This window comes from Sus scrofa, chromosome 13, assembly GCF_054392235.1.
Source record: "Sus scrofa isolate SSC_HxYL_T2T_F1_AM1 chromosome 13, Sscrofa_HxYL_maternal_Yorkshire_Landrace_v2.0, whole genome shotgun sequence".
Classification (NCBI taxonomy): Eukaryota; Metazoa; Chordata; class Mammalia; order Artiodactyla; family Suidae; genus Sus; species Sus scrofa.
In genome coordinates this window covers 150,417,804-150,438,742 of record NC_139395.1, presented here as the reverse complement: position 1 = coordinate 150,438,742, position 20,939 = coordinate 150,417,804, and the positions used below count along the sequence as shown (strand labels likewise).

Genomic DNA, 20,939 nt, shown 5'->3' with positions numbered 1-20,939 from the left:
AAAGATAAATAACAAATGGTTCCTGTCCTTGAAGATCCTACAGTCTGATAGCTCTGACTGTGCCTTTTTTTCCTTAAAAAAAAAAAAAAAAGACAAAAGTGAAACATACTGACTGCAGAATATTTGGAAAGCCCAGGTAAGAAGAAAAAAAAACAAAAAAATCATCCAGCCTTCAGATGTTTTATAAATCCTGAAGTCAAACCTGTGTCTTAGCATCTCCATATCTACAAAAACTTACACCAGCTTGAAGACAATGTTTTCAAATGGAGGGGAATAGCCACCCTTTATCCCATCACCCTGAGAAAACCGCTGTTAACGTTTAGGAAATACCACTAGTCTCCTTTTCTTTGTGAAAAGACTGGTTGCATGCCAGGTGGGTCAGTTTATGGGTCCTTAGCACCCCTGCAAGCAGAGCTCTGCTGCCCTCCATGGGTACTAGTTCATTGTTCAAGTGGAGCAACTCTTTATAATCCCTACCCCCCAGGCCAGGGTCCAAGGGCTCCTCATATACAGGGGTCTCCAAGATGTGCAAAAAGCTGTTGCTTTTACCAAATGCCACGGCATCGCCTGCCCCACCCCAGAGAAGCCTGGAGGGCAGGAAGTCAGTTTATCTGAGATCAGTTCCCTTGCTTAGACCGAACCTTCAGCGGCTTTCCTCAAACCAGGCTGCATGCCGATTCACCTGAAGCCACTTTCAAAACTCCTGATCCCAAGCCTACTTGACACCAGTTAAAACAGAATTTCTGGGCATGAGGCCCAGGCATTGGTGTTTTTAAAGCCACCTGCATGAAGGATTGAGAACCACTTTGTGATTTGAAAGCTGGCCAGCGGTGGTGTGAGTGGTCTTTTGGGACTAGCAGAGGGCTCAGTGGTGGTCAGAATATTGAGACACTCAGCCCTAGGACATGACATACCAGGAGTTTTTCTGCAGCCTGCTTTGTGAAAAACCTTGAGGGCAGGTGTGGGTGATCGTTTTGCAGAGGGGAAGTCAAAGGAGGAAATAATATCTTTTTCCAAAGGGCTCCTATGGCTCCTGCGTCAGGGAAAACCACACAGAAACCAAATTCGCACAGGACATCGGGAATAAGTGACTGCGCCATCAGGCGATCTGTAAGGCACAGGAGCCTCCTGGCTTCATTAGGAAGAAGAAGTTTGCAAGATAAACAATTAGAGATAAGCCACTGCAACAATAGGACTCTTAGCAGAAGGGAGATGATTAGAATCAGAGAATCTTTAAATAGTCATCAAATACTTGTTATTTGTCAAGCATTGTGTGACATATGATTTCATTCAATCTTGATGATAACACTGCATGAGATTATTTATCCACATTTTATAGTGAAGGAAAATAATGATAGCACATTTTAAGGAATGAGGATAAAATTATATTAAACAAAAGAGGGGTGCCCCAGCCTTTCCTCTGAAGCCCAGGTTTTTAGTTTTTGGTTTCTAAGGCCGCAGGTGCAACACATGGAAGTTCCCAGGCTAGGAGCTGAATCTGAGCTACAGCTGCCAGCCTACGCCACAGCCACAGCAACACCAGATCTGAGCTGAATCTGCAACCTACACCACAGGTCATGGCAATGCCGGATCCTTAACTCACTGAGTAAGGCCAGGGATTGAACCTGAATCCTCATGGATACTAGTCGGGTTCCTTTTCCACTGGGCCACAATGGGAACTCCTGAAGCCCAGGGTTTTTTTCCACCCTGTTTGGCTTTATCCCAGCCTGTTGGATTAGAGGTAATATACACAATGGAAGAAAAAACCAAGGTGACCATCTTCTCAAGAAGGTCTGGGAGGTTTTCCCTTCTGTGAAGATCTGTGGTGTCACAGGGCAGCTTGCTGTGTGCAAAGGGCTCCAACAGTGGCTCTGCCAACCAGCCATAGGAGCAAACAGCCAAGTCATTGGGGCAGCCCAAGTCTCTCTTATCTCACCTATGCAGCCAAAAAGGCTGCTCAGTGGCATTGCCCTGGGGAGGGCTGGGCTACAGGGGGATGCTGCAGGGGGCAGGATGGACAGGCAGGACCTCCCTCTTCCCTCTTCCACCCGACAAACTCTGCACTTAGCTGCTGGAACACCCCCAGCTCATAGGTTAGTTAAGGTCCACAACCTTTCCAGTTTAATAGACGTCAGTTCCTCTGTTGGTGAGAATTCCCGATGCCGGGAAGAATCAGTGCCATCATGATGCTTGATGCTTCAGTGCCTGTCGAGGTGGTGATGGGGTGGGGTGGAGAATGGGTTCTTGTGCGCATGGCAGGGAGGAAGACCGAGTGGGCTGCTGGAGGACAGAGACGCTGGCTGCAGGCAGCCCGGCTCTGAGTCACAGTAAACCTGCCTGGGGCCCGGGATACCCAGGGGTGAATGCGAACAGTCAGAGCAGATGGGCAAGTAGGCCAGGTGCCCTCGTGATGTGACAGGGATGCGGGCACAAACAGAGGTGGGCGCCAGGCTTCTCTCCCCAGGCTGTGCTTTCCTTGTACTCACTAGGCTAAAAGCCTCGGGTTCTCTTTTAGCAGTTTAGGATTTAAGCAATGTTCTGTTTCTTTGTGTTTTTCAGATCTTAAATCCAAATTTCATCCAAGAAGGTGAGTTAAAAGTGATAGAATTGAGACTATGGGGATTAGGTAAATAAATGAGGCAAATCCAGCACTGAGGTAGCACCTTTAAACCTTAGTGGTGTGGTTCTGTACTTATGAACAAGGAAAATGTTTAGGCTAAACTCTTAGGGTCAAAAAGACCACGACTTGCAGTATGTATACTAGGATCCATGTTTTTTAAGGAAAAAAAAAAGGGTTTCTAGAAAAGCTTGAAAGATATATACCAGACTGTTCACAGTAACTCCTGTGTGTGATGACATCATGGAGTCTTATCTTCTATTTTTTATTTATATTCCCTAATGTTCCTAAAATAAACATTTATTACTTTACATTTTCATGGGACACAGGTAACTCTACAGTGTTAAGCTGAAGGTTATTTGAATAATTACAGATCATGGGTGGGGAATGAGAGGGCTGTGTTATAAAATAGCTGTTTTATTCTAAGTTTGTTCTGAATGATGCAAATTTATGTCGCTTTGACCACAGTGGCCCCAGAATTCCTTGTGCCCCTGGTGGATGTGACCTGCTTACTTGGGGACACGGTGACACTTCAGTGCAAAGTCTGTGGGCGGCCGAAGCCCACCATCACCTGGAAGGGTCCAGACCAGAACATCCTGGACACCGACAACAGCTCAGCCACATACACCGTCTCCTCCTGGTAAGCTGACCCCACATCAGCACCCCCAGCACCTGAGTCTGGTAGCCGGAAACTGAGTCCGGGATGCAGCTCCTGTTTGGGTTCCTTGGTCTCTCAAGAGAAGAGATGCCCTGGAGCCTGTTCCAGCACAGACTCTTTATGCCCCTCGGGAGCCTGTGGAATGGTGATATATTCAATTCCTCCTTTGACTAAAGAACTCTTTCTTAGGGAAAAAAAAAGAAAAAGGTAGTTCTCACTGTGATGCAGTGGGTTAATGATCCATCTTGTCTCTGTGGCATTGCTGGTTCAATCCCTGGCCTGGAGCAGTGGGTTAAGGATCCCGTAGGTAACAGATGCAGCTTGGATTCAAGCCCTGGCCTGGGAACTTCCATATGCTGTGGGTGTGGCCAAAAACAGGGGTTTAAAAATTACTTACTCCAAAGTATGCAATAGAATACTGAAAATCCAGCCACCGCCATGCTTCTACACAAAGACTTTACCCAAAGTTGGTGGACTGCCTTCCAATTATTCTTTAATATGGATTGCTACTCATTAAAAACTTTCTTGCACACCACTGCTTACCGTGGAAAAGTGGTACCAAGCCCTAGATGCTTAAGAAAACATTTATGCAAGAACACTTAGGATCAAGACACTGCATCCTTTAACTTCAGGTTTTTGCCTGTGACCTGGCCAGGTGGTAAAATCTCAGTGGCCCCAGGGAGCTTAGTGGGAGAGTTGGTATGTGGTGAAGCTCAGGAAGATCACCAGGTTATGTCACAACCAGTGGGAAGGAGTGGAGCTGACTGTGACTTCAGAATTTAACCCTTTCATTGCAGGTCTTTCTTTGACATCTGGGACCCCAGGCTGGGACTACTGGGAAAGTGATTTAGGAGAGGAATTTGCCTTTATTTAACTCACTTACTTATTGAGGGTCCCACACATAGGATGGGAACCACCTGAACATTTCATTCTCTAGCCTTCCCATTTTCTGGTACATTATTCATTGTGGACTGAAAATATTTTAGGACCATACTGCAAAGTAGCAATAATACTAGTAATATTGGGGACCAGTATTTGTACAGGACTTTATATATTTCAGACCACATTCGAATTCTTATCTCCTTTTACTCCTTTACTGTCCCTCATTTACAACCAACTCGAGAGATGGGCATGGTAAGAATTTTCTTCTTCTGTATGGAACTGGGCAGCTAGAGAGGGAAGGTCATCACCCAAGGTGTGTAAGAAGGTAACAGAACAGGGACTAGACCTTGGACCTAAGGATTCAGCTCAGCACACCAGGTACCTTTACTCATCAGTTGTCTTAACGGAGTTTGAAAGGCATCCGTTTGGTATCCCTAGTGATTCCGGGGAAATCACCCTGAAAATCTGCAATCTGATGCCCCAGGACAGCGGGATTTATACCTGCATAGCAGCAAATGACCACGGCACCACATCAACGTCGGCTACGGTTAAAGTGCAAGGTACAATCTCTTTGATAAACATTGTTTATGCTCTTTTTAATATTCATTTTTAATTGTAAAATACATGTAACGTGAAATTTACTGTCTTAACCAATTCCAAGTGTACAGTTCAGTAGTGTTAAGTACCTTTCGTGGTTGTGTAACCCATCTCCAGAACTCTGCATCTTGCAAAACTGAAATTGTGCACCCAGGAATTCCTGTCATGGCACAGCAGAAATGATTTCCACTAGGAACTATGAAATTGTTGATTCAATCCCTGGCCTCTCTCAGTGGATTAGAATCTGGCATTGCCGTGAGCTGTGGTGTAGGTCGCAGACACAGCTCAGATCTGGCATTGCTGTGGCTGTGGTGTAGGCTGGGAGCTGTAGCTCTGATTGGACCCCTAGCCTGGGAACCTCCATATGCCGCAGGTGCGGCCCTGAAAAGCCAAAAAAAAAAAAAAAAAAGCCAATTCTGCACCCATTAAACAGCATTTATCCATCCCCCATCCTCCCAGCCCCTGGGACCCACCATTCTACTTCCTGTCTCTATGAATTTCTATTAGTCAAACATTTTAATTCCACATTACAAGGGCTCCCTGAGACCTGGGGAAGAAGAGGTCCACTGTGAAAGCTCAAAGCAAAGCTCCAGCAAACAGGAAAAATCAGAATCCTTGCAAAGGATTGTCTGCGCCCTGCCATTCATATCCCGGGTAGTTCCCTGGGCAGGCTTTCTCTCCACTGGGCGGTATTTAGTCTGAGGACGGCAAGGTCTATCTCAGGTGTCCCTCGGGCCTGGAGAAAGGTGTACCACTTGGTGGAGAAGGTCAGAAGAAACATTTGAGACACAGGTTAGGTAGCCTTCCCTAGATGACTCTCAGCCTTGGTGTAAAAATGTCACATTCTGCAGAGGTAGCATTTGACCATACATTCTTGTCTCGGCAGGTGTTCCAGCGGCCCCCAACCGCCCCATTGCCCAGGAGAGAAGCTGCACCTCCGTGATCCTCCGCTGGCTGCCCCCATCCAGCACGGGAAACTGCACTATTTCTGGTTACACCGTGGAGTACAGAGAGGAAGGTGCGCCGTCCCTGCTCCCCCACCCTTCTTTTTCTACCTCCTCTCCCTCCTAAGCAGGTCCTCCAGAGTCATAAAACTCTCTGCCTCCTGCCTCTCATCAGCTGATCTTCCAGCTAGGCACAAAGGCCTCAATGCCAGGCCGCAGCTGCTTTTGATCTCAAACACTGAGCAGGGGTTTCTGCCAAAATGATAATGACCCGTGGCAGGTGGCAGAGTACCTCCATGTGCCCTTACTTCCCTACCTAACAGGCTGGGTCCTCTAGACAGGGATAATCGACCCCATTTTACTGATGAGAAGGCTAAGGCTTAAAGAAAATTAAGAAGCACGAGGCTGGGGTTCATAAGAGGCAGAGCTGGCACGAGAACCCAGGTCTCTGGGTTGCTCATCTGTGATCCTTTCCTCCAGCATAGTAACTGGGGGAGCAAAAGCAGAGCCCCACCCCACCCCCACCCTATAGGCACAGTGACTTTTTAAATTGTTCAGTTTCTAAATTTGTTACATTGACACGCTCAGAGTGCATACATTCCCTCCGATGGTGGAAACAACTGAGCCCGGCCCCTGTGATCAAGAAGAGTTGGTTGAAATGAGATGCTGCGGGGTCATTCTGGTTGTTAATAACACATCTCTGGTTGTTAATAACGTGCGATGACACCTGACTTGAAAGCAACTGTCTGCACCTGGAACCAGAATCCTCTGTTTTACGCTACTCTGCTCTGTGTTGCTCTTCTTTTTTAACCCTTTTCTCTTCTATTAAACAGGCCTCTGAAGTTTTAAAGCCATTCCCATTTGCCTTCTTCTTTTGCTGGTCACAGTGTCTCCCTCCTTGGCGCAAAGGTGTCTGTGCTGAGCTGGAAGACAGCTCTCTAAGCCTTGGCGTTCCTCAGGCTTTAGTTCATTTTATGAACCAAGTTCTCTTGGGAAAATTGTTAAATCTTCCTGAGCCTCAGTTTCTTCATCTGCAAAGTGAGATTCATGCTCATTGGGTTTCTGTGGATTGAAGCGAGCAGGTTAAATGAGAGAATTAGAGGAAGGCGCCTCCCACAGTATTTTACAGGCAGTGCTCAGTACATGTTCATGTCCATTCTGTTTCCATTTCCAGATGTATATTTCTCTCATTTTGTTATAAATTTACCACATATTTTTCTTGTTAGAAGTTTGCTCTGGTTCCTCTGTCAATTCTGTCTGCTCCCACAGGGCATGGTGAAAGTTCCAGTTTGAAAATGAACAGAATCTGCAGGCCAACTGCTCTCACACGCCTCATGATGTATTCAGTCCTTTAGGAAATCCAACCCAAACCTGCCCCAGAAAGGCCCAAGACAGGCTTTCAACTGCCCCTTGAATGGAATGTGTCCATTTTCCTTTCATTGTGTGCTGAAGGTTTTTGAAACAATGTGTCTGGCCTTTTCTCTTGCCCTCTCCTTGGAAATTGTGCCCTAGGTTCCCAGGCCTGGCAGCAGTCGGTAGCATCGACCTTGGACACTTACCTTGTCATCGAAGACCTCAGTCCTGGGAGTCCTTATCAGTTCAGGGTCAGTGCCAGTAACCCCTGGGGCATCAGCCTTCCCAGCGAGCCCTCGGAGTTCGTGAGACTTCCAGAATACGGTAAGTCCCAGCCCTGCTGGCACCCGGGCCGTGGGGACCAGCTACCTGGCCAACTGTCCCATACTCACTGGCACTGCTACCCACTGGCACATCCGGCCACTGGGCTAGAGGTGACCTGGATGTGCTTGTCGGCTTCTGACAAGTAACACTTCAGAGGCTTGATGAAGTGTTCCCAGAAAGTATGATTTCAAACGTCTTGGAGCAAAAGTTAGATCTGCCCCTGCTACCCTGGGCCTGCCAGGCTCCTGGTACCTGTGTGCCCCTCCTGACTGAGAGGGGCAGTCAGGAGCCACAAGTCACATGGATACTATCAACCCCTCTTCTGAGACTGGAACACCAAGCCTCCTCTTCCCTGAGAACCCCTGCCCGCCTAAGTGTACCTCACAGCATCAGGACAGCCCCATTCACCAATTTAAAATGGGGAGAGGAGGCATTCCTGTCATGGCTCAGCAGTAACAAACCCAACTAGTATCCACGAAGACACGGGTTCCGTCCCTGGCCCTGCTCAGTGGGTTCAGGATCCGGTGTTGCCATGAGCTGTGGTGTGGGTCGCAGAGGTGGCTCAGATCTGGCATTGCTGTGGCTGTGGTGTAGGCTGGCAGCTGCAGCTCTGATTCAACCCCGAGCCTGGGAACTTCCTACTGCTGCACGTGCGGCCCTGAAAAGAAAAAAATCAAAATTAAAAATAAATAAAATGGGAAGAGGAAAGCAACCTGGCTGACAGATTTGAGTCAAAATGAATACTAGATAGTTTCCTCAACCCCAACCCTCCCAGGATGTCTTTTGTTTCAACAAGGATAGATTTTTATGTGCATGGTTAAATAACTAGCTAAGATAATGCGTTGCACTAGCTGTGCATGAGTATCTTACCAATGTGTTTCTTATTTTGCCCCTCTATTCATGATCTCACCAGGCCACCTTGGTCCCAGGGACATTTTGTAAGAGGAAACTTGTTAACCTGAAGAAATCTCCAAGGAGTGACAGGGCATGGCAGTGAGCTGTGTGTGCTGGAGCCAGAGAGGAGGTCACTGTACTTAAAACACAGTGAACCCGTGTCACTGGATGAAGGGTTTCCAGCATCTCCAGGGGAGCTGAGGACCTCGAGGACCCACCCCTGGCTGTAGCCCCGCCCCCTTAATGCTCCCCAGGCTCCTCCCCACTGCCCACCCCGCTCAGCTTTGCTTCCATGGGCCTGTGACTCACTGGAAAACCTTGGCCCTGGTTCTCTCTTTCCTCAGAATTCACTAAGGATAAGCCCTGTCCAGACTTGGCCGGGCTGTGCTCTGGGCAGTCTGGAGTGACCGGGGTCAAAAGAGACATGCTGTGGCAGCTTGACTGCTCCTCTCTGGAGCCGCTGCCTAAAGCCAGGGGAGGGATGACCACTGCTTATGCGTCGCTTCCTTCCCTGGGCCTTGCTCCCCAGCAGACAGCACAGATACTGGTGTACGTGTTTGTGTGTGTGTATAAATCATTGCCAGGGAATTAACACATCATGCAAGGTAATGCTGCTGAAGATCCTACTCAGGCATATATTTTGAGTTACACTAAACCATTCACTATACCAGATAAGCTCATTAATGCAGCGAACAAAAGGGTGAGAAAGAGCCAATTTTTAGAATGTTTTGAGCTCATTCCTTTCCTATGCTCCTTGGCCTGTCGCTCATCCCCTTTCCTCTGCTGCATCTGCCTCCCTCCAGCCCTGACTCTCACCTGCTTTCCTAGGCCTTCAAAGTGTTTTTCTTCCTCCCTTTTCATTTTTTTTCTACCAAATTTCTATTGGAAAATATCCAGAAGTTACATTTCTGATTGTCTGGAGTTTTTCCTTCATTCACGTTGATGGTACAGGGAGTCATGTCAGTTTCCCTTTGGATAATATTTTTTTAGATAACATTTCGAAGAATCATGGCATTTTCCCACTGAGTTAGATATTTAGTCATGAGAAGTGCTTTGGGGTGATGCTGGAGCTTTTCTATTCATCTTAATTCTTATACAATTTCCTCAATATCATAAATGGATTCTTTCTCTTCTAAAGATGCCGCTGCTGATGGCGCCACCATTTCTTGGAAAGAAAATTTTGATTCAGCTTATACTGAACTGAATGAAATTGGAAGGTAATGACCCACTTTTCTGTTTTCTCATTCATGAACACAATAATAGCACAACAGAATAACATGTTTTTCTTTGTTTCTTTCACTACATGCATTCTCTGTATACCAAGAAGAAAAAAAAGCTAGAATACTTATGTGTATTTTCTATGGCTCTTTTTCTAACTTCTTGAGTTAAAGACTTCATTCATCAGTTCTCAGCTGTTTTACTTTTCTAATGTAAGAATTTAAGGTTCGGCGTTCCCTTCATGGCTCAGCGGTTAACGAACCCAACTAGGATCCATGAGGATGCAGGTTCAATCCCTGGCCTCGCTCAGTGGGTTAAGGATCTGGCGTTGCTGTGGCTGTGGTGTAGGTTGCACGTGGGGCTCGGATCCCATGATGCTGTGGCTTTAGAGTAGGCCAGCAGCTGTAGCTCCTATTCAATCCCTAGCCTGGGAACGTCCATATGCCACAGGTGCAGCCCTAAAAAGAAAAAGAAAAAAAAAAAGAAGAAGAAGAATTTAAGGCTCGATTGTTTCTTCAAAGTACAATATTAGCTACATCTCCCGAGTTTTGATATGTGACATTTCTATTACCCTTCAGTTCAAAGTAGTTTTCCTTCAACTATGTTTTGACCCAATTGTAATAGAAATGTTTTAAACGTTACAAATGTATGAGATCTTTAAAAATTATCTTCTCATCGCAGATTTCTATCTTAATTGCATTGTGGTTAGAGAACTTGGTCGGTATAATACTGATTCCTTGATTTTGGTGGCACTTGCTTGATGAGTACAGGGTCAGTTTTCATTAAAAGTTCCATGTGTTCCTTGGAAAAATGTATAATCACTAGTTGTTGAGTATACGTCTCTCTATGCGTCCACGTGTCAAGCACATTATTTTACGGTAATTTCTAGTCCAACCTCCCCTCCTTCTTCCTCTCTGTCCCTCTGTCCCTTTTGGTGTGTTAGAGAACTCTGTCTTCAAAAATATCACCTGTCTCAATAAATAGTTGATGGGAAGGTACAGAACAGGAGTCATGCCTGTGATGCGTTGATCTCCAGGTGGTGCAGGTGAGAGAAGGTGGGTAGGTCTCACTGGGCACCCACCCTCCTGTGATGTGTTCGTAAAAGAGCCCCCACTAGCAATTGGCAATTAGCATCATTTCCATCCCTGACTGACATTTCTCAGTGAAGGATAAAATTTCTTAAGTGGTTGTGCCAGAGCTTATAGAGATAGCCAAACTATTTGTTATTCCTGTTCCTTAAGCAGGAGTCACAATGTAATTCACTGCCTTTTGTTACAGCGTCTTTATCAAAAGCGAACTTTTGGAATTCCCTGGTGGCCTAGCAGTTAAGGATTTGGTGATGTCACTGCTGGGGCTTGGGTTTAATCCCAGGTTTAGGAACTTCCGTGTGCCATGGGTGTGGCCAACCCTCTGTGCCCCACACCCCCTGCCAAAACAAAAACCAAAACCAAAACCCAACTTTCACTCTACTTTCCTATCTTCTTTGTGTAGCCAGATTGGGCGGGGGGCGGGGGGGGAGTTCAATGGGCCAATGAAAATTGACGTGGTGATGCTGCTGCTGCTTATTGAGTTCTATAGTGGTCCAGATACTATGCAGATATTTCACAAAAGTTACTGAATCCAGTCCTTACAACACCATGAGGTCATGTTTGAGTAGATTTCCAACAAAGGAAACTTAGGCTCGGGAGATTAAGTCACTTTCTCAAGGTCCCACAACATCCCACAGATGGTAAGTGTAGCACCAGGATTCAAAATATGAGCTACCTGACTTTAAGCCTGCGCTTGTTTTACTAACATATGTTGTTTCTCATCATAGCGATTTGTGTCAAAAATAAGCTCTAGTAATTGAAATCTAGTTTGTCATATGATATTAAAATGTGTGAAGCTACACAGGACCCCAGTAATGAGCAAATCAAATCCCCATCTGGTTCTAGATGAAACAGGTTCTCTCACCTGGATGTACCAGTTAATCCCTCCCCCAGGCCTGTATTTGTCATTGACAGCCATGGGTTAAGGCATGTTATACCTAGCAGAGATGTATGTTGTGCGATTTCTCAAAAAGAGATCAATTTCCTGAATTGTTCAAAGCAATCAATTTTTTTTGAAAATTTCATCTCCAACTATCTGGAGCTTTTCCTTTCTCCTTCTTATAGTCCTCATATTTTTAGAAGATCGTTTAAAATGATATATGTTAACAGAATGGAAAGGAAACATACAGCTACATGAGCTACCTGAAAGATATTTCTGCGAAGGCCATAGAAGTGAGGCAACTTTCTCCACCACACCTAAACCTAGCATTCTAGGTCTATGTGACTATCTTGTTAAAAATAACTCTTCAGTAATTACATACTAGAAAAGTCATGGTGAAAAAGAAATATCTCCACTCCTATAGCCTCTACCTAGAGGTGAAGAGCACTTGAGCATGGCATAATTAACCAGAAACAAAATCTATAGGCACATGGCTGCTTAAAGAAGCCAGAGAGTTATCCCTTGGGAGTGCTGATTGGTTACCTGTACAGGATCCAAAAAGGCCACAGTACCAGGCCTTCAGGTGAGGATGGCAGGATGAACACAGGCATCTATTTTCATTCCCTCCTGAGACTTCACTGAATCTGTAGTAGATGAACTTTGTTAAGCAGGCACATAAATATGAGGACACTGGAAGAAGTATTAGAAGCCAAAAAATAAGTGGAAATGACAAGTGACCAAGAGGCCTGAGAAACTCAATCCAAGTCACTTGCAGGGTCAAGTGAGAGCCAGTATGACCCGTGCAGCAGAATTCCCTAAAGGCTCAGGTAGGGCAGGATCCAGTACCCCTTAGAAATAGGAGTAGGAGTTCCCGTTGTGGCTCAGTGGTTAACGAATCCAACTAGAAACCACGAGGTTGCGGGTTCGATCCTTAGCCTTGCTCAATGGGTTAAGGATCCGGCATTGCCGGATGTGGTGTGGTGTAGGTCACAGACATGGCTTGGATCTAGGGTTGCTGTGGCTGTGGCACAGGCCCGTGGCTACAGCTCCAATTAGACCCCTAGCCTGGGAACCTCCATATGCTGCAGGTGCGGCCCTAAAAAGACAAAAAATAAAAAATAAAAAAAAAAAAAGGAGTAAAGAAGATGCAAAAAGCAGAAGGATCCCTGGCCTTGCTCAGTGGGTTAAGGATCCAGCCTTGCCGTGACCTGTGGTGTAGGTCGCAGACGCGGCTTGGATCTAGCATTGCTGTGGCTGTGGTGTAGGCTAGCAGCTACAGCTCCAATTAGACCCCTAGCCTAGGAACCTCCATATGCTGTAGGTGCAGCCCTAAAAAGACAAAAAAAGAAAAAAGAAAAAAAGAAATAGGAGTAAAGAAGATGCAAAAAGCAGGATTGTCTGAACCTTTGGTGAGATGAAGATGTGACCCCAGATCTGTTCTCCAACTTCCAGTAGCTCTATGATTGTCCCTCCCAATCCAGGAAAAGACCGGAGGTTTATCCTCTGGAGAGGATGAAACAGAGTGTTGCTGTTCTCAGGGACACCGGCACAGCTGAGGGCAGGAGAACCATGCTCCAAACAGGGCTGTTGCGAGAATATAAAAATGATGGATGCTAAGGAGCCCTGCTGTCATTCACCAGGCCTCCAGAGGTGGATGGCCAGGGCTTCGTCTTCTAGGCAGCAAGTAGGAGGGTCTTTCTCTAAGGAATCTAAACAGCTCAAGAAGGACTTGAAGATACTGACTTTGGAGTTTCCCTCAATTAAACAGTCCATTCAGATCACCCTACAGCAAAAGTCAACTTGATAGGCTCTACTCACACAAAGTTTCCAAAAGGCTTTTTGGTTCCCAACTTTATTATTATTATTAGTATTATTATTAGTATTATTTTGGTCTTTTTAGGGCCATACCCATGACATAATGGAGGTTCCCAGGCTAAGGGTCGAATTGGAGCTGTAGGTGCTGGCCTACACCACAGCCACAGCAATGTCAGATCCAAGCCACATCTGTAACCTACACCACAGCTCATGGCAACACCAGATCCTTAACCCACTGAGCGAGGCCAGGGATCAAACCTGTGTCCTCATGGATGCTAGTCAGATTCGTTTCCATGACAGGAACTCCTGGTTCCCAACTTTTAAAATGAGTCAACTTCTGATGCTGGCAATGATGGAATAAGCCCATTGCTACCTTTCTCTCTCACTGATTACAACTGGAATCTCTGGACAAAATACAAATAGCAACTGTTGGAGCATTCTGAAAAAGTAAATAGCAGGGATATCAGGGAGGGAAGGCAACACCTAAAGAGAGACAAGAATGGAAGCAGTGAGTTTTCTGGGGTTTCTTGCTTCTCCTTGATCTGGATTTGACCCAAGGGTGGGCCAGATCAAGGAACTGTACAGCATGCACAGAGGGCAGAAACTCCAAGAGAACCCCATCTTTTTGGCCAAAAGACAGGGAGAGGGCCTTTGAGCTGAAGAGAGCAGAAATATATTCTTTATAGAAAAGAAATTGGAACCTGTGTCTGATGTTCAGAATGACAGAGAAATACATTGACTGAAAAATGTTGCTAGTTTTTTGCATCTTGATGAATCATAACATACTAAGGAAGGAAAAATCGTTTTTCTGAATGATAACATTGTGATTAAAAATAAAGGAATAGAACTAGAACTAAAAAAAATTTTAATTTATATGGAAACACAAAAGACTCTGAATAGCCAAAACAGTCTTGAGAAAGAAGAATGGAGCTGAAGGAATCAGGTGTCCTGGCTTCAGACTATGCTACAAAGCCACGGATATCAGAACAGTATGGTACTGGCACAGAAGCAGAAATCTAGATCAATGGGACAGAATAGAAAGCCCAGAAATAAACCCACACGCCTATGGTCAGTTAATCTGTGACAAAAGGGGCAAGAATATACAGTGGAAAAGAGATGGTCTCTTTAATAAGTGGTGCTGAGAAAACTGGACTGCTACAAATAAAAGAATTAAATTAGGACATTCTCTAACACCACAAACAAAAGTAAACTCAAAATGAACTAAAGCTCTAAATGTAAGATCAGATACTATAAAGTTCCTAGAGGAAAAATAGGCAGAATGCTCTTTGGCATAAATTGCAGCAATTTTTTTTGGATCCATCTCCTAAAGTAATGGAAATAAGAGCAAAAATAAACAAATGGGGCCTAATTAAATTTAAAAGCTTTTGTACAGCAAAAGAAATCAGAAACAATGAAAAGATAACCTACAGAATGGTAAGAGTATAAATTGGTGCAGCCACCATGGAGAACAGTGTGGAGATTCCTTAAAAAGCTGAAAATAGAGTTACCACATTATCCAGCAATCCCATGCCTGGACATATATCTGGGAAAGATGAAAACTCTTACTTTGAAAATATACACACACCACTGCATCAGCACTATTTACAATAGTTTACAATAGCCAAGATATGGAAGCAACCTAAATGTCTATCAACAGAGGAATGGATAGAGGAGATGTGCTACATATATACAATGGAATATTACTCAGCCATAACAAATGAAATTATGCTGTTTGCAGCAACATGGATGGATCTAGAGATTATCATACTAAGTAAATCAGAGAAAGATAAACATCATAGGATATTGCTTATCTGTGGAATCTTAAAAATGATGCAAGTGAACTTATTTACAAAACAGAATTAGGCTCACAGACATAGAAAACAAACTTATGATTACCAAAGGGGAAAGCATGAGGAAGAATTAATGAGAAGGTCAAGATTACTGTATACACCCTACTGAATATAAATGGATAAACAACAAGGACCTGCTGTATAGCACAAGAAACTATATTCAATATTTTGTAATAATCTATAATGGAAAAGAATCTGAAAAAGATTCCGAATCACATTGCTGTATACCTGATACTAACACAACATTGTAAATCAACTATACTTCAATAAAAAAAAAAATACCAGAAAGTAGAGTCCTAATAAAATGTTGCTGTCTGACCCCTTGAGATAAAACTTCACACGTCATTGAATAAAATGAGACCTAGTTGTTTTAAGAATCTTGGCAAAATCTTTCTCCCTTTTGTTTTCCAGAGGCCGTTTCTCCATAGTAAAGAAGTGCATTCACAAAGCTACTCGTAAAGATGTGGCTGTGAAATTCGTCAGCAAAAAAATGAAGAAAAAAGAGCAGGCTGCCCATGAGGCTGCCCTGCTTCAGCACCTGCAGCACCCCCAATACATCACTCTCCATGACACCTATGAGTCCCCCACATCCTACATCCTGATTTTGGAACTGTAAGTATGAACATCACCTCTTGAAGGTGGTTCCCAGCTTTTTGGGTTCTTTATTGCCCACAGGTAATGACATGGCAGTTACATGTCATGCAGTGTCTTCTAGTTTACAAAGTGTTGCAGGTAATATAGATGCTTCCCTCCATTGTATGAACATGTTAGTCCCATGTTATAGGTTAGAAAATCCAGAATAAGGAAGGTCATTAAAACTAGTTCCCTAAAACTAGGAAATGGAGGGAGTTCCTGTCGTGGCTCAGTAGTTAACAAATCCAACCAGGAACCATGAGGTTGCGGGCTCAATCTCTGGCCTCGTTCAGTGGGTTAAGGATCCGGCGTGGCCATGAGCTGTGGTGTAGGTCGCAGACGTGGCTCGGAACATGAGTTGCTGTGGCTGTGGCGCAGGCCAACAGCTGTAGCTCAAATTAGACCCCTAGCCTGGGAACCTCCATATGCTGCAGGTGTGGCCCTAGAAAAGACAAAAAGACAAAACAAAAAACAAACAAACAAAAAAACCCTAGGAAATGGAGGAGTTCCGTTGTGGCTCAGCAAATTAAGAACCTGACACAGTGTCCGTGAAGATTCAGGTTCAATCCCAGGCCTTGCTCAGTGGGTTAAGGATCTGGCGTTGCCCTAGGTCATAGATTCGGCTCTGATCCAGCCTTGCTGTGCTTATAGTGTAGCCTGGTAGCTGCAGCTCCAATTCGACCCCTGGCCCAGAACTTACATATACTTCAGGTGTGGCCATCAAAAGAAAAACAAAATTAAAAACTAGGAAATGGAGTAGCTGGCACTTGAACCCACATCTCTCTCAAATTTTTATTTTCTTTCTCTTATGTACTCTGGAGCTGGGCAGATGTTTAGGAATAGCTTGTTGACAATGGGCTTGGTGACAGAGGGGGGTTTGTGGGTGTATCTAGTGCCAGAGCATCCCCAGTCTACCACCCAAGAAATTCCTTTAAGAGGAATTCAAAACCTTCTACTCATCCCAGATACTCTAAAGAGTCAGGCAGCCATATACTTACTTGGCCATATACTTGGGACCACATACTGGGCCCCAGAAAAGGGTAATAAGATCGAATCCCTCCCACTCCTTCCCCAAACTAAGAACAGAGGTCAGGTTCTGTGGTTTTAGAGATCTTATTGGGGCTAAAGAGAACCATCTTTTCAGAAGTACGGAGCCCCACCTAAGTGTTATCTGATTGGTGTTAATGAAGCCCTGGGCCTGAAGAGGTGACACATTGACACTGAAGACTGATGATGAGTATGGCTCCACGTGAACCTATGTTTAATCGAGCAGCACCTCAATTTACAGCTTCCCAACTGTGCTTTTAGTCCCTACGCTCTTGTGTGCTTATTAGTCTAGCTGTATGTGTATGGGGACCTTTGAAGCAGTGACTTATCATAAATTCATTTATGATGAAAAAAATCAAGGAGTTCCCATTGTGGCTCAGCGGGTTACAAACCCAACACAGTGTCCAAGAGGATGCAGGTTCCATCCCTGGCTTCTCTCAGTGCATTAAGGATCTGGCATTACTGCACGCTGGGGTGTAGGTCACAGATGTGGCTCAAATCTGATGTTGCCATGGCCATGGTGTAGACTGCAGCTCTGATTTGTTCCCTGGCCTGGAAAATTCTCTATGTCACAGGTGCAGCCATAAAAAGAAAAAAAAAAAGCCAACATCCAAACATCTTAGGCTATATTTTTTAATTACTTGAAAAGAAATAAGAGTTGTGGCTCGGCAGAAATGAATCTGACTAGTATCCATGAGGACACGGGTTTGATCCCTGGCCTCGCTCAGAGGGTTGGGAATCCAGCATTGCCATGAGCTGTAGTGTAGGTCACAGACACGGCTTGAATCCTGTGTTAGTGTGGCTATGGCGTAAGCCAGCAGCTACAGCTCCAATTCGATCCCTAGCCTAGGAACCTCCATATGCCACAGGTGGGGCCCTTGAAAAAAAAAAAAAAAAAGAAGGAAAGAAATAAGAGGAGACTTTTAAAATTGTCACTGTTAGTATTTGTAACCCTTTTATGATCCTTAACTTTCTGTAGCCATGTAGTAGCTGGTAAGATCGTCACTTTAGACTTCATAAATACACTTACAAGCAAATTTTCAGAGCCTAACCTGTTTGTTGAGAGCTTCCTAACTCAAAGGCACATTCTATCGACAGTGAACTATCTTTGTTTATAAGTGACAGCATAAAGTACTTGAGTTCCAATAAAAAGTAGTGTCACTTGTGAACCAACCAAGGCGGTACAGCGGACCCAGAAGCTTTGTCCCTTCAGTCTTGTCAGTTACTGAGGGAAGGTGTTGATTACTAGACTGCCATAGAGTAATGCAAAGAAAGCTGATCTTGGCATGGAGAACCTGGGTTGTAATCCCAGCTCTGTGATGTGGAGCCGTGTATGTGGCGTTCTGGGCCTCAGGCTCCTCATCTGTGAAGTCCGGAGAAGTATTTCCACTTCTCAGACATGTTGCAGGAATTAAAGGAGTTGAATATGGCATTGAACGCATTTATCAAGCATTTATGGCACCTCACTGTGTGCCACCCACTGTGTAGACCTGGGCCTGAGTGTCAGGAACAAAGATGAAGTTCTATTTCTTGCCCTTGAGGAGTTAGAATCCTAATGAGGTGGAGTTCCCGTCGTGGCGCAGTGGTTAACAAATCGGACTAGGAACCATGAGGTCGCAGGTTCGATCCCTGGCCTTGCTCAGTGGGTTGGGGATTGGGCATTGCCGTGAGCTGTGGTGTGGGTCGCAGACGCAGCTTGGATCCCACGTTGCTGTGGCTGTGGCGTAGGCTGGTGTCTACAGCTCTGATTCAACCCTTAGCCTGGGAACCTCCATGTGCTGTGGGAGCAGCCCTAGAAAAGGCAAAAAGACCAAAAAAAAAAAAATCTAATGAGGAAGTAGGCAGATAATGATTTCAGCATAGCGTGGTAAGTGCGTATTTTGGAGAGGGTTGTGTGAAAATATAGAGCAGGGCTTGGCTGAGCTTGAGGTTCAGGGAAGATTTGTGGAAAGGCAATGCCTGAGCTAAACTCTGTGCTAAGTCTTGGTTATGCCACGACTGTGGGGACCCCTTTGGTGGCCATCTATATCAACGGTAGAGCTTTTCCCTACTGGGCATCTGAGGTTCTGACCCTCTAGTCTAGGGTGGAGCCCGGGCATCTGTGTTATCCAAGAACTCTGAAGACGAATTTGGTGGCTGAGACTTTCTGGTCTCGGAGCAGTACTACTCTAACTTCTCCCTAAAACACTCCAAGAAGTTCAAGTGGATGCATCTAACAAGCCCAGTTCTATGCTGCTCCATGCTCACCCCTCCCACCCAACCCTGGCAGGGTCAGAGGAAAGCAGAGAGGGCCTTCCTTGGACCAAGCCTTTGATCCTGTCAAGGAAAGCAGGAGAAGAGAACAATCTTGCTGGAAGGAACAAGCTAGAGAACAGAATGGAAACATGGCCAGAGGGTGTCAGCTCTGCTCAAAAGTGGTTTCCGACCCTGGCTCAGGCTCCTCTGCCTGGACCTTTCCTGGGGATGGGCCTTCAATGGCCCATGGAACAGCCACCTGACATCTGGTCATTCCCTGCTGAAGGAGGCTCAGGGCACCTGAAAATATCTGCCACTTATTGTGCACTTACTGTTGCTACTAATTATGCTCAATGCCTCATCGTATCACCTGATACTTGGGTAGTCCTCATAATGAAATAGGTATTATTGTTGTTGTTACTCTCTCTTTTTAACAATGAAGAAACCAAAACACAGAGAGTTTAAATGACTTGCTCCAAACCCCCAGCCTGGAAGTGGCAGAACCAGGATTTGAATCCAGATCTGGCTGGCTCCCCCTGCCAGATTCTCAGTCATAGTTTTTAAGGTTGGAAAATTGTCCAAGAGGGAGAGGATGCAAAAGGGAGTCAAGAATGCCAAGGTCAAACTTTGCCTGCTTTCTATTTTTCCCCAACTAAAAATGGACAAGTAAAAGCAATTTGCAAAGCCACCAGGATCCAGTTATTCAGATGGTTGCAAGATCTCTCTCTTTATCTCTCCCTCCTTTCTCTATTTTGTAGTCTAACCTCTCTTAAAGGAGTATCTTTTTTTCTTTGTGAGCAATTTCAAAAGTTAACAAAACAGAATGTGTCTTAAGGTTATAGAAGTTTCTTCCCTGAAGCATGAATTTCCCTCTCTCTCTAGCTCTTTGGCTCTCTTCCTCTCGCCCTTTTTATATAAATGCTGAACATGGTACTAACTTTGGGCTCTAACTAAAATATGCATGTGTTGTGACTTTGACCTTCGTTTATAATAGAGAATAGGAGAACTCTTAGAGCTCTTACAGAAGTATACGTGTGTTTCTTTTCTGTTTCGTAACAGATTTCCTGTGCCTTTTTCTCCCTATTTCAGGATGGATGATGGCCGGCTCTTAGACTACCTTATGAATCATGACGAGCTGATGGAAGAAAAAGTAGCTTTCTACATCCGAGACATCATGGAAGCCCTGCAGTACCTTCACAACTGCAGGGTTGCACATTTGGACATAAAGGTAATAAGAAGTAGCAACTCTGGCAGGGAAATGGTGAGGTCCAACCTGCCAGGCATTACTGTTGAGAGCTGTCAATGCTCATTTTATTTTACTTACTTTCATTAGAATCCCTATGAATATTGAATGCAAAATGGGTCATCACACAATTTAAATGTTATTCATGAATAAATGAGAACACACTAAAGTCACATGACTCCTGGGCTCAAAGAAGCTAGGGAAGCTTTAACCACTTCAACTAACTTTACAGAGGGATGGCATTCCTGCCATGATGCAGTAGGTTAGACTCTCACTGCAGTAGCTGAGGTCGCTGCAGAGGTGCAGGTTTGATCCTTGGTCGGCCCAGAATGGTAGGTTAAAGGATCCGGCGTTGCCATAGCTTCTTTTTCATGGTGTGCAGAAAGAAGCTCCTGTTCTCCAAAATAAAGAATTTATTCTTTTCCCCAGCGTTCCCGTTGTGGCTCAGTGGTGAACAAACCCGACTAGCATCCATGAGGATTCGGGTTTGATCCTTGGCCTCGCTCAGTGGGTTAAGGATCCAGCATTGCTGTGAGCTGTGGTGTAGGTTGCAGATGCAGCTCAGATCCCTTGTTGCTGTGGCTGTAGTATAGGCCGGTGGCTACAACTCCAATTGGACCCCTAGCCTGGGAACCTCCATATGCTGCAGGAGCGGCCCTAA

General features: G+C 45.0%; 1 protein-coding gene across 13 annotated transcripts in view; it reads left to right on the top strand.

The window, feature by feature from the left end:
• The window catches only part of KALRN (kalirin RhoGEF kinase), a 695,174-nt gene that overhangs the window by 667,137 nt on the left and 7,098 nt on the right, over positions 1 to 20,939 (top strand). For all 13 annotated transcript variants that reach the window (XM_084990933.1, XM_084990932.1, XM_084990931.1 and 10 more), the window contains 8 exons: positions 2,560 to 2,587; positions 3,086 to 3,257; positions 4,596 to 4,717; positions 5,641 to 5,772; positions 7,211 to 7,375; positions 9,408 to 9,486; positions 15,532 to 15,732; positions 20,125 to 20,263. In XM_084990933.1, coding sequence (XP_084847059.1) covers positions 2,560 to 2,587; positions 3,086 to 3,257; positions 4,596 to 4,717; positions 5,641 to 5,772; positions 7,211 to 7,375; positions 9,408 to 9,486; positions 15,532 to 15,732; positions 20,125 to 20,263 — 1,038 coding nt within the window. The remainder of the gene's footprint in view (positions 1 to 2,559; positions 2,588 to 3,085; positions 3,258 to 4,595; positions 4,718 to 5,640; positions 5,773 to 7,210; positions 7,376 to 9,407; positions 9,487 to 15,531; positions 15,733 to 20,124; positions 20,264 to 20,939) is intronic.